Source organism: Denticeps clupeoides, chromosome 19 (genome assembly GCF_900700375.1).
Source record: "Denticeps clupeoides chromosome 19, fDenClu1.1, whole genome shotgun sequence".
Taxonomy (NCBI): domain Eukaryota; kingdom Metazoa; phylum Chordata; class Actinopteri; order Clupeiformes; family Denticipitidae; genus Denticeps; species Denticeps clupeoides.
In genome coordinates, this window is record NC_041725.1 from 966,875 (window position 1) to 983,524 (window position 16,650).

Consider the following 16,650-nt stretch of genomic DNA (forward strand, 5'->3'; position numbering starts at 1 on the left):
AAGCGGGCGGCGAGGAGACACGCCCGCTCTTTGAATGAGATTACTCACCAGAGACGCTAGCTCGCCCAAGGTACTTCGCTCCACGAAATACGACCTTCGCCTGCCCCCGACTTCGAGAATTGCCTGACACCCTTGAAACCACGAACTTCCTGGCCACGACCTCTGCCTGTCCCTGAGCCTGCCTGATCCTTCGGTTAAGACGTGAATCCACGCTCCCCTGCCTTCCTCCCAACCAGTGCGTCCTCCCGTCCAATCCACGCTCCCGGACCATCCTGAAACCCGCTGTCTTCCGTCCTCGTTCCCGCAGTCTCTCCCTCGACGGCCAAGCGCCTCCGGTCCTCCCCCCAGCTCGTCCAGTGTTCTCTCCCGGTATGACGGCTTGTCCCCCCACACATAGTATGCCTGCAAGTGCGTCACCGAATTCCCTTTGTGACAGTAAGAGCGGGCAATCTCCTGATGCAGCAGACATAGGTTCCATGCAGGAGACACTGGACCAGCTGATCGCGTCCCTGCAGCTGCAGCACGCCACGATCCAGGACCAATGCGACATGCAGCTGCAGCAGCAGCGCGCGCTCATTCAGATTAGCTCCACGCTTGCTGATCTGTCGGCGCAAGTCCACTCGCTGCAGTCTCAATCTGGTGGTCCCGGTCCTCCAGTCTCCACTCCTGCGGCTGTGGCTCCCATGCCACTCCCACGTACGTCTGTCATTGTGGGCCTCGCACCGCCACCGCTTTACGATGGTAACCCCAAGAAATGTCGCGGTTTTATAACCCAGTGCCGTCTGCTTCTTCGGCTCCAAGCCACCCACCTCCCCGATGACGAAATGGCGGTCGCGTGCTGGAGTGGGTAACGCCGCTGGTAGAACGACATCACTGTGGCATCACTGCGACTCATGTCGCTACGGCAGGAAAATCGGAGCGTAAGTGATTACGCGATTGAATTCTGAACCCTGGCGAGCGACAGTGAGTGGACTGACGCCGCTCTCACCACCATGTTCTACCAAGGCCTTCGGGAGGCGGTGAAAGACGAGATGGTGAATCGCGATTGGGGAACCACGCTTGACAGTATAATCACGCTGGCCATGTCCATCAATCGACATCTCGCCGAGCGCGGCCAAGAAAGTCGTAACCACGCCCCTTTCCCTGGTACTCCCACAGCACGCTGGCCTGACGCTCCGACAACTCCGCCCCCCCTAGACCTTCTGCAATCTGAAATTATCTCAGATCATTTCCTCATCGCTTGCCTATGTCTCAGACACAATAAACTCAACTCCCTTCATTATAGAGACATACAGACAATTACATCAAGTACAGCGCAGAGGTTTATAAATATGCTACCAGATATATCAACACAACAACAACAACAACATTTATTTCTTATATAGCCCAAAATCACATGCAGTATGTCTCAATGGGCTTTGACAGGCCCTACAGTTGACACCCCCCACACTTAACCCTTCTGCACACAAGGAAAAACTCCACACACAAAAAACTCTAGGAGAGAGAAAAAAAGAAAGGAAGAAACCTTGGGAAGGAGTGATAAAGAGAGGGACCCCCTTCCAGGGTAGAGTGAGCCTGTAAATGGTGTCAGTGCAGGGTTGATGATATAATAATAAGTCCTACAGTTGTAGGGTTGGAGATGTCCAGGATGTAGTCAGTGTCATGGTCTAGATTACATGTCCATAATGATGTTACTGGTCCATTTGAAGATCCCTATAGCTGTAGTTGTAACGGTGGTGGTGGCTGTGGTGACCCTCTGGTTTGTTTCATGGTATGTCCTTGTTAAGCAGTTGTCAGACTGATCAACTCACCGTCAGACCCCGCTGAACTCGACCAAGCGACCAAATGTCTAGAATTAACATTGCATAGTATGTTAGATAATGTCGCTCCCCTCAAAAGGAAGATAGTAAAAGATAAAAAAATAATAACTTGGTATGAGGATCACATGTGCTCGCTTAAGAAGACTACCTGGAAATTAGAATGTAAATTTAAATTAAACGTATTCCGAATAGCATGGAAGGAGAGCCTCCTTAACTATAAGAAGGCTCTTAAATGTCTATTAAAGGCTTTTTAATAGACAAAAACAAAAATAATCCCAGATTTCTGTTTAACACTATAGCCAAGATAACTAGGAATAAGACAGAAACGGATACTACCACTCAATATTATCATAGTAGCGAAGATGAATTTCTTTAATACTAAAATAGTTATGAATAGAGACAAGATTAGAAGAAGAACAAAAATCTGATCTGATCGCAGCCTGATCTTGATCACAGTCAGCTTTCAAATTATAGACCGATATCCAACCTTCCGTTCATATAAATTTTTTTAGAAAAAGTCGTAGCCCAGCATCTGAGCGCATACCTAGTGAGTAACAATATCCATGAAGTATATCAATCAGGGTTTAGACCTCATCATAGCACGGAGACAGCGCTGGTTAAAGTGGCTAATGACCTGCTGTTGGCCTCTGATCAGGGCTGCATCTTGCTGCTTTTCCTGCTTGACCTGACTGCAGCGTTTGTCACTATCGATCACACTATTCTCCTTGCCAGGTTAGAGAATGTTGTTGGGATTAAGGGATAAGCCCTTGTATGGTTCAGATCATATCTGACCGATCAGTATCAGTTTGTGGACACCAATGGTGTTTCATCTTCACATTATAAAGTAGAGTTTGGTGTTCCACAAGGTTCTGTCCTAGGTCCGTTACTACATGTTACCTATAGGTGACGTCATCCGCAAACACGGCATTAGCTTTCATTGCTATGCTGACGACACACAACTGTATCTGTCAGCAATGCCAGATGAGAGGCAGCAGCTGAACAGAATAGAGAATTGTCTGAAGGAGATTAGACAGTGGATGCTCACCAACTTTCTTCTGTTAAACCCTGATAAAATGGAAGCTCTCGTAATTGGGTCTCAAGCAGCCAGACATAAGCTGGCTGACTATATCATAACTCTGGATAGCCTTTCTATCTCACCAAGTATTGAAGTAAAGGATCTAGGTGTTATTATTGATGCAGGTGAAGATAATGTCACTAGGATAGCATTCCTTCACCTTAGAAATATTGCAAAAACAAGAAATATCATTTCAATACACGATGCAGAAAGGTTGGTCCATGCCTTTATTACATCAAGGCTAGATTACTGCATTGCACTACTGTCTGGATGCTCTAGTAGGTGCATGAGTAAATTCCAGCTAGTACAGAATGCTGCAGTCAGAGTTCTAACTTTAACTGGGAAATTTGACCACATCACCCCAGCTTTACACTGGTTACCCATCAAATTTAGGATTGATTACAAAATCCTACTTTTGATCTATAAAGCCCTAAATGGTCTCGCCATGCAGTACCTGAGTGAACTTTTAGTTATTTACGACCCGCCAGCCAACCTTCAATCAACAGGTGCGGGGTCACTAATGGTATCCAAAGTACAGAAGGTCACAGCTGGGAGCAGATCCTTCTCCTATAGAGCTCCGCAGTTGTGAAACGACTTGCCAGTCACTGTCCGGGACTCAAGACACAGTCTTCTCTGGCCTTCTGTTAAACGCCTAGACACTCAGTTCACTTCACTCAGTTCACAGTGTCAATTATAAACTCCAGTTTATGACACAGTCACCTGGTTAGACACAGACAGTGTTAAATTCACCCTAGTTAGGTTGTCCTAGTTAGGGTACCAGGCCACTGTAGCACTAATATACCACTAATACCACATATTTCAGTATCAGTCGTACAATGCCACTGTTTGCCGCTGCTTCGGTTTGTTTTCTCTGAGACACTGAATCAAGCACACAGACTACTGGCAGACTCCAGTGAAGAGATCAACAGATAATTCCTGGTTCCTGACAACTGCTAAACGATGACTCAGCATAAAACCAACCAGAGGGTCACCACAGCCACCACCAAAACAACTAAAGCTTCACGGATTTTCAAATGGACCAGAGTAATGTACATCATGACACTGGACTACATTCTGGACTTCTTCACCTCTACAACTGTAGGACATTTTTTCTTATTGGACAATCACAAACCCTGCACTGACACCACTTGCAGGCTCACTCTACCCTGGAAGGAGGTCCCTCTCTGTATCACTCCTTCCCAAGGTTTCTTCCTTTCTTTTTTTCTCTCTCCTACATTTTTTTGTGTGTGGAGTTTTTCCTTGTGTTCAGAAGGGTCAACTGTGGGGGCTGTCAACTGTAGGGCTTGTCAAAGCACATTGAGACATACTATATGTGATTATGGGCTAAATAAGAAATAAATGTTGTTGTTGTTTATAACAACATATGTCATAGCCACCACCCCTCCACCAGGCCTGCAGGGGTGCAAACGGTTGCTGTCGTGTATAAAGACGTGGCAGCCATGTTGGACAATGTGAACTCATTGTTGAACATGTTCATGTTCACATTCACATCAAGCCAATTCTAATCATGACTAGCTTCATGCCGACTGATCTTGACTACTCTTTTGCATTCTGCTTGCCTGCTCCTGTTTGCTCCTGATGTCATCAACCCCTGGTTCCACCCCTTGCTCAATTCTGCTGCATCTGTCTCTGACAAATCACGACTCTCTGGTACCAACTGCTTCAATCCAACGATTCTCCAGCCAGCTGCTTTCCACTACAGTGATGCTGCTCACGCTCCCCATTCCCCTCCACTGCTTTGCAACAGTTCAAGCGCTGCCACACAGCCAGTCTTAGTCCCTGTGCTTCTTTTTCAGATTCCCATGCCTGTGTGCACAGACCTGGACTGTGATACTGTATGATCTTACAGTAAAACGAGGCCTGAAGTCTGATGTTGAGGTGGCAGTTATTATATTATCTTTATTTAATTGTTCAATTATAACAATGTTAATAGATGTATAATAGATGTAAAAGAGTTTGGAGTCAATGTTTAGTACTTCTGTTTATCTTCTTCTTTCTTTACCTTAAGGTTACAAACTTTTAAATGGTTAAAAGTTAAGAATATTAATTCATAATTTACAAAAGTTATCAAAAAGTAATCCAATGCAATTAGTTAAATTACGTTTACATTTTCACAGTAAACTTCCCAACACCGGTCCTTACAAGTATAACACATGTAATGACAGAAAGAAATAAGATAAAAATTAAAGCCACACACACCTTAATCTGGCCCTTGTCACATGGTTCACTGCAGATGGATTTTATTACAGAGTCTTTATTGGTCCAAATTTCTTCATCGTCCATCTTCAGGCCACTGCTGTCCCAACTACCAACGTTGATGTAGTCAAAATAATCTTTCCCCATCTTTTTAAAGTTCATTATCTCATACCTGCAGCAAATAGCACCTCCATCAGGAACAGGAGGATGAGTGTATAAATATATAAGCAGAAGAGACAGTGGATGGACAGATGGTTTGATGAAAAAACAGATGGATGGATTGATGCATATATGATGAATAGAATTTTAGTAGACTGTTCAGACGCACCGCCCTGGTGAATCTCCATTCTCATCAAACTGGATACCCTCACCGGAGACACCAGTAAAATTTGTCTTCATAAGGAAGTCAAGAAGTTTTGCACCATCAACAGGCCGCATTGCATCACAGAGGCCGGTGTATCCAGGACATAGTATCTGCTGCATGTTGTGCAGCCCATAGGCCATGGAGTAGATAGCATTTATCACAAAACCCATTTTTGTATCCTGAGCATACTGTTGCCGTAGTGAGTCACGCTCTGTCAGGCAAAAAAGCATCACAGACATCACAAACATCACAATCAACATTCAATTAAAACAGTGGTTTTACACAGACTGGTCTAAATTATTAAAAAAAGCTTTTTTGGTCATTCATTGGTATTTTGTATTTAACCTTCTGCGGATCCGGGACAACACTGTTGTGCCTCCACACTCTCACCCCCCTGAAATCAAACCATACCCATGGCCCAAAAACATAGTATGAACTGTACCGTGGGATGCCTGTACCTCTTTACATACATCTTTAAATTTTTTTTTATGATTTTATTATCTTTTTAAATGTGCCACTTATTTCATATTTAAAACATGACTTTTCATATTGTATGTTCAACTTTATACAGAGTATACTCACTGCTGCAAGTACGGTTGTATTTGGGGCTCTCCTGTGGGTGCCCCTTCAGTCTGCAGTGGAACCGATGCTGCCAGAACTCTGGAAACCAGGGGTTGCGCTGGTTGTTTTCAGGACGAAGCTTTAGGTAGTGTTCATCAAACCATTTTACATCTGCCGATTGCAGCTTAATGGTGATGCCTCCGGTAGCCTCCCGTGTATAGCCATCTGTGACATCATATCGGTCTGCCCAGCCATCACTGTGATAGGCACAAAACAGTTGAGACTTAGTGACATGGCAATGTAATTCTGAAGCTCTTTGTGTGTACAGTGCATCCAAAAAGTATTCACAGCAAATCACTTTTCAACATTTTGTTATGTTACTGCCTTATTCCAAAATGGGAAAGGTTACCTCCCTTTTCTAATGCTTTACCTGCCCAGAGAATTTTGCACCCCTCCCCTGAAAAATTTGCTCAACCGACTGTCATGACTTCAGTCCGCTGCTGTTGTGCATGCTTTAAACAGTAAATTAAAATCCATGTTAATAAACACTTGCTGAAAAAAAAATCCTGCGCAGCTTCCATACTACATTAAAACTGCCATCTTCTTCAAACTGTTCATCGGTTTATTTTTGTTACAATCGATTTCTAAAAATAATGCGGTAAAGATTCGGTGAAGTGGTTGTAATTAATGTAATTACATGCCGTTAGCAGCTTAGCAGAAACTTTCCTTAACTGACTAGGTTACATTAAATTTCAAATACAAGAGATCATATTCTTGTGACATTTTACCTCAGTTCAATTTTACACTGGCAAGCTTGGTACATGTGTACAGACAGGTTTAGTTCATGCTAGTTGATAGTAAATGGGCATATCAAATTATCAGCTGATTACTGTGAATGTGCTCATTTTAAAATGCTCTTGCCATTTTGGTTTACCTTTTGAGCATGACTCGAATGAATCAGTAATTTGTTCGACATTGTCACACCCGAGGTCGGAAGGAGTGGAATGACGGACGACGAGGTGAAAAAAGGCTGAAAACAGGGAGTAGGATACTCGGGTTCCACGCGTCGGAGATCAGCTCTTCAGACTTTTTTAGGGGAGCAGACGTGATCGATATTTCTCTGGCTGTCCTTTGCATAATGTTTCCCTGTCATTTCTGCATGTGCTACCCCTGCGACGCATGTGAAACACATGAGAATACACAGTCATGTTTCAAATAGTGTATTCCATTGCTGCATACGTAACTGTAACAGAAAGTTTAAAAAGCATGCAGGCTTGAAATCTCACGTGTACAGACACCATAAAAGATGTAAGTCAGAAACCACAATGTGCACTACACAGTCATTCGAATGTCATGTTGATTTGTGTGGTGCCAAAAGTTCTAGTTTACCAGACTTTATTTCTCATATCAAAATGCACATTAAAGAGGGTTGAAGAGTCACATGCCCTTTTATAACGTTTGCTTTTATATCTACATTTACCTGTCATTTATCTAGAAAACATAAAGACAATCAATCACCTGAAGCCCGCTGCTCACAGATTCAGGAGGATAAATTTCCATCTGATACACAGACTGATGAAGGTGAGAGCTGTGAGGAACCAGATGTAGATGATACATTGTTTTTAAGGAATCTTGCTCTGTTCTATTTGAAACTGCAAGCAAAATTATTGCTTCCAGCCTCAGTAATTCAGATAATCATTGAAGATATTCAGTCAATCCATGAAATCAACCTGTCTCATATGCTTTTCAAACTTCAGGAAAAGTTAGTTTCACTTGACGTTCCAGAGGCAATGATTAAAATGGTTCTTGAGGATCTTAAAGCTGAAGATCTTTTTATGACATGTAACAGTCATACCTTAAGATCAGATCACCGAAGAACAGTTTTCATTATGTTGAGCCGGTGCCTATTCGTCTAAGACAGAATGAAGCAGGAAAAGAGTGTTTTGCACAGTACATACCAGTTAAACAAACAATTGAATCTCTTCTTAACTGCAAGTCTGTAAGGGAACAGTACAGAGATGTGCACAGTCATGTCCCATTGAAGGGACATGACTGTGCACATGTGTGGGATGGTAAAAATGTAACTGCAAACATGCATAAAATAGACAAATCTGCCTTAGGCTTGATCTTATACCAAGACTCTTTTGAGGTTGTGAACCCTTTAGGGTCTGGCAAGAAAAAACATAAAATACTTGCTATGTACCTTACTTTGGAAGATCTGTGTCCATATAACAGATCAAGCACTGATCAAATGCAATTGGTGTTTCTCTGTAGAGAACAAGACTTCAAGTATTTTGGTGAAAAATTGATCATGAGGTGCTTAGTCGACGACCTAAAAGACCTTGAGACTACAGGTGTATGTTTTCCTGATGGAATGAATATTAAAGCAATTTTGTGGGCGACCGCTGGTGACAATTTAGGCTCACATAGCAAAGGTGGATTTGTGGAGAATTTCAGTGGAAGCACATACTTCTGCCGATACTATCAAATAGATAAAAAAACATTTCAGCAAGATCAACTTTCCAGGGCCACATTTCGTACAGTGCAGTCATACAAAGATCATGTTCAAAACTGTGCTGAGGGTTTGCCTCATAGTGGAGGCATCAAGTTCGACTCATCATTCAATAAGGTCTATTTCTATCATGTTTGTCAGCCAGGGTTGCCCCCACGCCTTGGACATGATTTGTTTGAAGGTGTTGTGTCATATGACATTACTTTATGTATACAACATCTTGTAAAAGTTGACAGACAGTTTACTTACCTGGAATTAAATCACAGGATCAGTCAGTTTAAGTTTCAGGGTAACAAAAACAGAGACAGACCTTGTGAAATTAACCCCAGAAGTGAGAAGGTTGGTGGCCACGCTGTACAAAACTGGTGTTTTTTGAGGATGCTGCCATTGTTGATTGGTGACAAAATTGAATCACCTGGTACAAAAGAAGTTTGCCAACAAATTTTACTGCTAAGGGTAATCGTTGCACTTGTTTGTTCACCAGCCATTTCCAATGGTCAGGTGGGGTATTTGAGAGTTTTGATTGACGAGTACCTACATTTTAGGAAACACATTTTTCCTGCCCACTGTCTCAGACCTAAACATCATTATCTTAGCCACTACCCTGACCTCATTATTCATTTGAAAGCAAGCATGTTTATTTCAAACAGTGTGTAAGAAAATTACATAACTTTAAAAATCTTTGCTTTACTCTTGCAGAAAGACATCAGCTTCTCCAGGCATTTCTTCATGCCAGTGAGTTCTTCCCTCCCACTACTCTAGCAGACAAGGCAACAGAGTTTGTAGTGAGTGACTACAATGGCGTAATTAGGGAAGCTGTGGCTGGATATGATTTTCAGCCTGAAAATACTACAGTTGCTCATGAGGCAACTGCTAAGGGAACAAACTACCAAAAAAAACATGTATGTTGTTATTCAGGAAACTGATGAAGGCATTATTGTGGGAAAGATTGTGATGACAGTCGTACAGAAAGCTTCAGTGTATTTCATTACTGAACTTTTCCAAACTTCCACTATCCATAACATGGGTGTTTACTGCTTGACAGCAAAAAATGGTTCCTACTCTTGTGTTAATCAGAATGACCTTCTGGATTATTATCCATTGTCCAAGTACACAGTCTTTGATATGTCCGTAATAGTTCTTCATCATTCCCTTCTCTTAATTTAGAGCAATGGTGGAAGAATTGAGGGCAATCATCCTCAGGGCTTTACCAACCAATGTTGAGAACATCACAGATCTTTTGATTGAGAGTCGGAAGTGGAATCCAAACATGATCTCCAATTTGTTCAAGAACATGACCTCAGTAGCATTCTACCAGCTATTAAAGTCAGAAAACTTCTCAGTGAATCCAAAGAATCCTTCTTTGTCAGATGGGTGCCCCTCACCATTGCCATGCTCTTCTAATTTGTCTGTCTCTACAGCAGTCTTGAATGCAGTAGGCCATCTACATCCTACAGTATATTAGGAAATCATGGCCTGACACCTTCAAAGTACCCTGGCAGCTCATGCCTGCAGAAATTCAGTCTGCTATTTCCTCTGGAAAAAGGCCTTCACAAGCAGCAAGATGACAAATTGTTAGGGTGCTTGCAGATGAAATGAAACAATTTGAGACAACCCCAACACATGCACAGTGTCTTACAATTTGTAAATCAAATGTCAGTCAATATGCCCATAGCTTTGCAGACCATCTTCATGAGGGACCAATTATAGGGGAAGGATACAGCTCACTTTTGGCCCAGGTCAAGACAAGAATTTAGAACCTCATTCGCACTACCAGATTCCGACAACACCGGTCATCAGTCCGTGGTGTTAAAAGAGGACCAACCGACACATATGGTTGTGTATGGTTTCAGCCTGCTTTTCCTTTAGAGGAAACGGAAGACTCAGTTGAGAATAAACGTCAAAAGCTTGAGGATACCTACTCTCGTGAAGGAACAAATGTGTGGGAGGAGCATTGTAGAGTTTTTTAAAACCAGGCCAACTAACTCAGAAGTTAAGGCAGTTCTTTCCAAGGAGGAAGCCATTGATTCAGCCCACCTCATTGTTCAACTCATAATGGCTCACTTTGCAGAGAATCAAGATGGGCTTATTATTCAAGAAAATTAAAGTTTTTCTTTATACACATTGTTATTATTTCTTACTATGAACAAATGTGCAGGAATCGTTCACTCAAATATGTTTTGTCATACTTATAGGATTTGATTGACTACAAATTAGGAAATTTTAATAAATAAATAGTTTGTCTACACAGTGCAAGAAAATAGTTACCTTCAAACTGCAAAGGCACCATTAAGTTAATCTGGCTTTCATGATTCATTGTCTTAAAGCAATCTAATTCCATATAACTGAGTGAACAACCAAAATAATTTTTTTTATGGTGCGTCTTTCATTTTGACCCCTATTCTGTGCACTGTAGAGACAAACAGATATTAAAATTTGGAAATATGTATTTTGTGACAATATTAACAAAAAGGAAAATAAACGTTTTTAGAAGTGTACATTTAAATAAGCTGTTCTTGTTTTAATAGGTACATTGTCGAATATTATTTTTTGGAGATGTTAATTTCTAATTCTTTATTAATAACTGGCCAACATTTAGGGGGAAGCCTGGTCTTTTTGTGCGAGACGGCATCCACCCCAACTGGGCGGGCGCCACTCAGTTGTCTAAAAACTTAGCTCATAGTCTTAGAATCAAAAAACAAAACTGACTCGCCAGAGCCGAGACCAGGTAGCAGACAGACTGGTTAAACCAAGCGTCTGCCATTTGCGTAGAGTCGCCACCCATCATGTACACTATTGACACTGTGTCTTTACCTCACTCTATTAAAACAAGAGATTCTACAAGAAACATTAATAATACAACTCATAAATATGCTGACACTGTGTCTGTTCCACAGGCTGGACGGGGTGTCTGTTTCAGCAACTTACTACCCGTTACTATCATTCCTTCTGAACGTACCACCAGCACCCCCGATATAAGAATAGGATTATTAAATGTTAGATCCCTTACACCTAAAACGCTCATTGTCAATGAAATTATTACAGATCAGGGGTTCGATGTACTGTGCCTGACCGAAACTTGGTTAAAACAAAACGAATTTGTAGCATTGAACGAGTCTAGTCCTCCTAAATTCATTCCATTGATTATTATTTATACACCCCCTGGACCTTATTCTGAGTTTCTTAGTGAATTTACAGATTTTGTCTCCAATTTAGTTGTATCTGTGGATAAAGCCCTAATTGTCGGCGACTTTAACATCCACTGTGATAAATTAGAAGACTCACTAAGAACAGCATTCCTGTCTTTATTAGACTCATTTGGAGTTAATCAACACATAACAGGAAGGTGGTAGTAGCCTAGTGGGTAACACACTTGCCTATGAACCAGAAGACCCGGGTTCGAATCCCACTTACTACCATTGTGTCCCTGAGCAAGACACTTAACCCTAAATTGCTAAATACTGATTGTAAGTCGCTCTGGATAAGGGCATCTGATAAATGCTGTAAATGTAAATGGTCACATGCTCGATCTTGTACTGACCTTCGGTTTAAATACAGAAGATATAGTTACTCTTCCGCAATCTGAAATGGTCTCAGATCATTTCCTCATCGCTTTTAAAATATGTCTCAGACACAACAAACTCAATCCCCCTCGTTATAGAGACAAACGGACAATTACATCAAGTGCGGCACAGAGGTTTATTAATACCTTACCAGATTTATCAACGCTAATAAACTCACCGTCAGACCCAGCTGAACTCGACCAAGTGACCAAATGTCTAGAATTAACACTGCGTAGTATGTTGGATATAGTTGCTCCCCTCAAAAGGAAGATAGTAAGAGATTTCATTCCTTGGTATAATGATCACACACGCTCGCTTAAGAAGACCACCCGGAAATTATAACGCAAATGGCGTCGAAGTAAATTAAACGTATTCCGAATAGCTTGGAAGGAGAGCCTACTTAACTATAAGAAGGCTCTTAGCACGGCTCAATCAACGTATCTCTCCTCGTTAATAGACAAAAACAAAAATAATCCCGGATTCCTGTTTAAAACTATAGTCAAACTAACCAGGAATAAGACAGAAACCAATACTACCACTCAATATCATCATAGTAGCGATGATTTTATGAATTTCTTTAATACTAAAATTGTCGCGAAAAGAGAGAAGATTAAAAGCACAACAAATAGCTCCACCGATATTTCCATGGAAAATAATCTTCTAATAGACGACCACCGATTAGAACGATTCAACCTTATTAAAGAGCATGAATTAATCAAATTAATCTCGTCGTCAAATCAATGTACTTGCGCTTTGGATCCGATTCCAACAAGGTTCTTTAAGCAAATAGCACCCGATATTATAAATTGTACCCTCAAAATTGTTAACTCATCGCTTAGCACCGGCCACATACCAAGTTCATTCAAGGTAGCAGTCATTAGACCCCTGATGAAAAAGCCGGATCTTGATCGCAGTCAGCTTTCAAATTATAGACCGATATCCAACCTTCCGTTTATATCAAAAATCTTAGAAAAAGTCGTAGCCCAGCAGCTGAGCGCATACCTAGACTGTAACAATATCCATGAAGTATATCAATCGGGATATAATAGCACTGAGACAGCGCTGGTTAAAGTGGTTAATGACCTGCTGTTGGCCTCTGATCAGGGACGCATCTCGCTGCTTGTCCTGCTTGATCTGAGTGCTGCGTTTGACAATATCGATCACGCTATTCTCCTTGCCAGGTTAGAGAATGTTATTGGGATTAAGGGAACAGCCCTTGAATGGTTCAGATCATATTTGACCAACCGATATCAGTTTGTGGACATCAATGGTGTTTCGTCTTCACATAGTAAAGTAGAGTTTGGTGTTCCACAAGGTTCTGTCATAGGTCCGTTACTTTTTTCCCTATACCTTTATGTGACGTCATCCGCAAACACAGTATTAGCTTTCATTGCTATGCTGATGACACACAGCTGTATCTGTCAGCAATACCAGAAAAAAGCAGCAGCTGAATAAAAATAGAGAATTGTCTGAAGGACATTATACAGTGGATGCTCACTAACTTTCTCCTGTTAAACCCTGACAAGACAGAAGCGCTTGTACTTGGGCCTCAAGCAGCCAGGCATAAGCTGGCTGACTACACCATAACCCTGGATAGCCTTTCAATATCACCACGTATTGAAGTAAAGGATCTAGGTGTCATCATTTATGCAGGTCTCTCATTCAATTCGCACATTGATAATGTCACTAGTATAGCATTCTTTCACCTTGGAAATATTGCGAAAATAAGAAATATCATTTCAATGCTTGATGCAGAAAAGTTGGTCCATGCATTTATTACATCAAGGTTAGATTACTGCAATGCATTACTGTCTGGATGCTCTAGTAGGTGCCTGAGTAAACTCCAGCTAGTACAGAATGCTGCAGCCAGAGTTCTAACTAGAAGCAGGAATTTTGACCACATCACCCCAGTCTTACAATCACTGCACTGGTTACCCATCAAATTTAGAATTGACTACAAAATCCTACTTTTGCTCTATAAAGCTCTAAATGGTCTCGCCCCGCAATACCTGAGTGAACTTTTGTTTCTTTACGAACCGCCACGCCCCCTTCGATAAATGGGTGCGGGGTCACTACTGGTACCAAAAGTGCAGAAGGTCACAGCTGGGAGCAGATCCTTCTCCCATAGAGCTCCGCAGTTGTGGAACGGCTTGCCTGTCAGTGTCCGGGACTCAGAGTCTCAGAGTTTAAATCCAATCTCAAAACCTGTTTTCTCTGGCTTTTTGTTAAAATCCTAGGCCCTCATTTCACTTCACTTTGACGCAGTGTCAATTATAAAGTCCAGTTTATCACAGAGTCCCCCTGTTAGACAAAGACACAGACAAAGTTAAATTCACCCTAGTTAGGCTGCCCTCTTTAGGGTACCGGGCCATTGTAGCACCAATATACCACTATAACCACATATTTCAGTATCTGTCGTACAGTGCAACCGTCTGCCGCTGCTTCTGTTTGTTTTTCTCCGAGACACGGAATCAAGCACCCAGACTACTGGCAGACCCCAGTGAAGAGACCAGCAAATAAATCCAGGATCCTGACAACTGCTTAACAAGGACATACCATGAAACAAACCAGAGGGTCACCACAGCCACCACTACCGTTAAAACTACAGCTTCAGGGATCTTCAACTGGACCAGTAACATCATTATGGACACGTAATCTAGACCATGACACTGACTACATCCTGGACTTCTCCAACCCTACAACTGTACGACTATTTATTATATCATCCCCAACCCTGCACTGACACCATTTGCAGGCTCACTCTACCCTGGAAGGGGGTCCCTCTCTGTATCACTCCTTCCCAAGGTTTCTTCCTTTCTTTTTTTTATCTCTCCTAGGGGTTTTTTTGTGTGGAGTTTTTCCTTGTGTGCAGAAGGGTCAAGTGTGGGGGGTGTCAACTGTAGGGCCTGTCAAAGCCCATTGAGACATACTGTATGTGATTTTGGGCTATATAAGAAATACATGTTGTTGTTGTTGTTGTTGTTATCTTTACCAATAGATGTCTGCCACTCCTGCTGACCTTGAGAAGACCTGTAATCTACCTGTGACTCCTCGATTGATCCTGCTTGGTAAGTATGTGAAATTTGATAGTGTCTTGTTGGCTAAAATATTGAAGTTTGTTGTCTTGGAAGACAATATTATATGCTTTTGTCAGGGCTTGCATAATTTTCTCACTGCCTTTTCTATGCTAGCTTTCCAAGAATGATAATTTATAACATAAATTGTACACACCTTTAAGGTCCAAGTGCTGCTTTGTTTTCACTGTATTACATCTTCAACCTGCAATATCAAGAGGAAGCAGCATGCACACTGGAATTCCTTCAAAGGTAAATTTATTTTTGTCTTTCAATACTATGGTAATAATGGTATTTTCTTTTAAATCTTGTTTTATTATTAGAGTTTTCAGACATTGATCACAGAAAGTCTTCCCTTATTTTTTTTCAGACGATTTGTTGGAATAAATCTGGAAAAAGGGGCCAAGGCTGCAAAAGGAAAAGTGACATCTAAAAAGACTGGGAAAACTGTTGTTTTTCATTTAATGTCAAGCTGAGGCATTTGTGTTTGTTTTCTTAAGCCATCTTTGTATTCCTCTGTTATGGGTGCTTATTTGTTGCACCATAGTTTATGCACTCATTTTATCTATTGACACAACAGCTTTAACAATGTTAAATTGAAATAAAAACAACTTTAAATAAAAAAAAAAACAATATGTTGGCCTTATTTTTTTCCACAAATATAAAATGCAGGGTATAATTTAAATTAACAGCTAAATACTGCTAAATAACAATTGCTAAATAACAGTTGAATGCTGTAGCTAACAAAACAGTATGTTGCTGCTAAATAACATTTGTATTCTTTTGCTAACAAAACAGCATCTTGCTGTTAATTTCAATAACAGTAACCCATTGTATTTTAACAGTGCAATGCTGGCAACCACAGCTGCCAGTAGATTACCCTTTTTTTTGACAGAATATTGTTTTACAGTGCACCTCTCTCCTCCTCATTATGATTTAAAACTACTGACACAAAAATGCCGTGTCCTGGGGATATCTCAATGTGGGACTGGCACAAAGTGGCTGTAATTCTGCACAAAGGCTTAATTTTGGAAAGAGACTTCATATACAGTATTAGGGGACACCTAATACAAAAAATGTCATGGGACCTTTAAAATGTTCTTCTACTATATCATAAAACAAATTGATTCAGAAAGTGCACATTGAGAGGATAGTGTCTGTTAGTTGTGCACAATTAATGGAATTTTAATCTCGATTTTTAAATCTCGATGATTAAATTAAGATGATCATAGGCGACATTTACATTTAAATAACCAACCACCAGGGGGCAAGCAAAAGCATAGACTGAGCGACAACCTCAAATTATGACAGAGTGAGACATGTGCTGCTTCGCACCTGCAAGAAAGTGTCCCTCATTTGGGGTGGAAAATTTTGGCAACCCTAATAGTATATATATTAGTGGTGGTCATAGATTAATTTTTTTAATCTAGATTAATCTCACTGTAATCTTGGAATTAATCTAGA

General features: G+C 41.2%; 1 protein-coding gene across 4 annotated transcripts in view; it reads right to left on the reverse strand.

Moving 5' to 3' along the window:
- The window catches only part of grm5b (glutamate receptor, metabotropic 5b), a 77,327-nt gene that overhangs the window by 10,129 nt on the left and 50,548 nt on the right, over positions 1 to 16,650 (reverse strand). For all 4 annotated transcript variants that reach the window (XM_028962245.1, XM_028962243.1, XM_028962246.1 and 1 more), the window contains exons 4-6: positions 6,059 to 6,294; positions 5,441 to 5,687; positions 5,116 to 5,284 (exon numbers count right to left, since the gene is read on the reverse strand). In XM_028962245.1, coding sequence (XP_028818078.1) covers positions 5,116 to 5,284; positions 5,441 to 5,687; positions 6,059 to 6,294 — 652 coding nt within the window. The remainder of the gene's footprint in view (positions 1 to 5,115; positions 5,285 to 5,440; positions 5,688 to 6,058; positions 6,295 to 16,650) is intronic.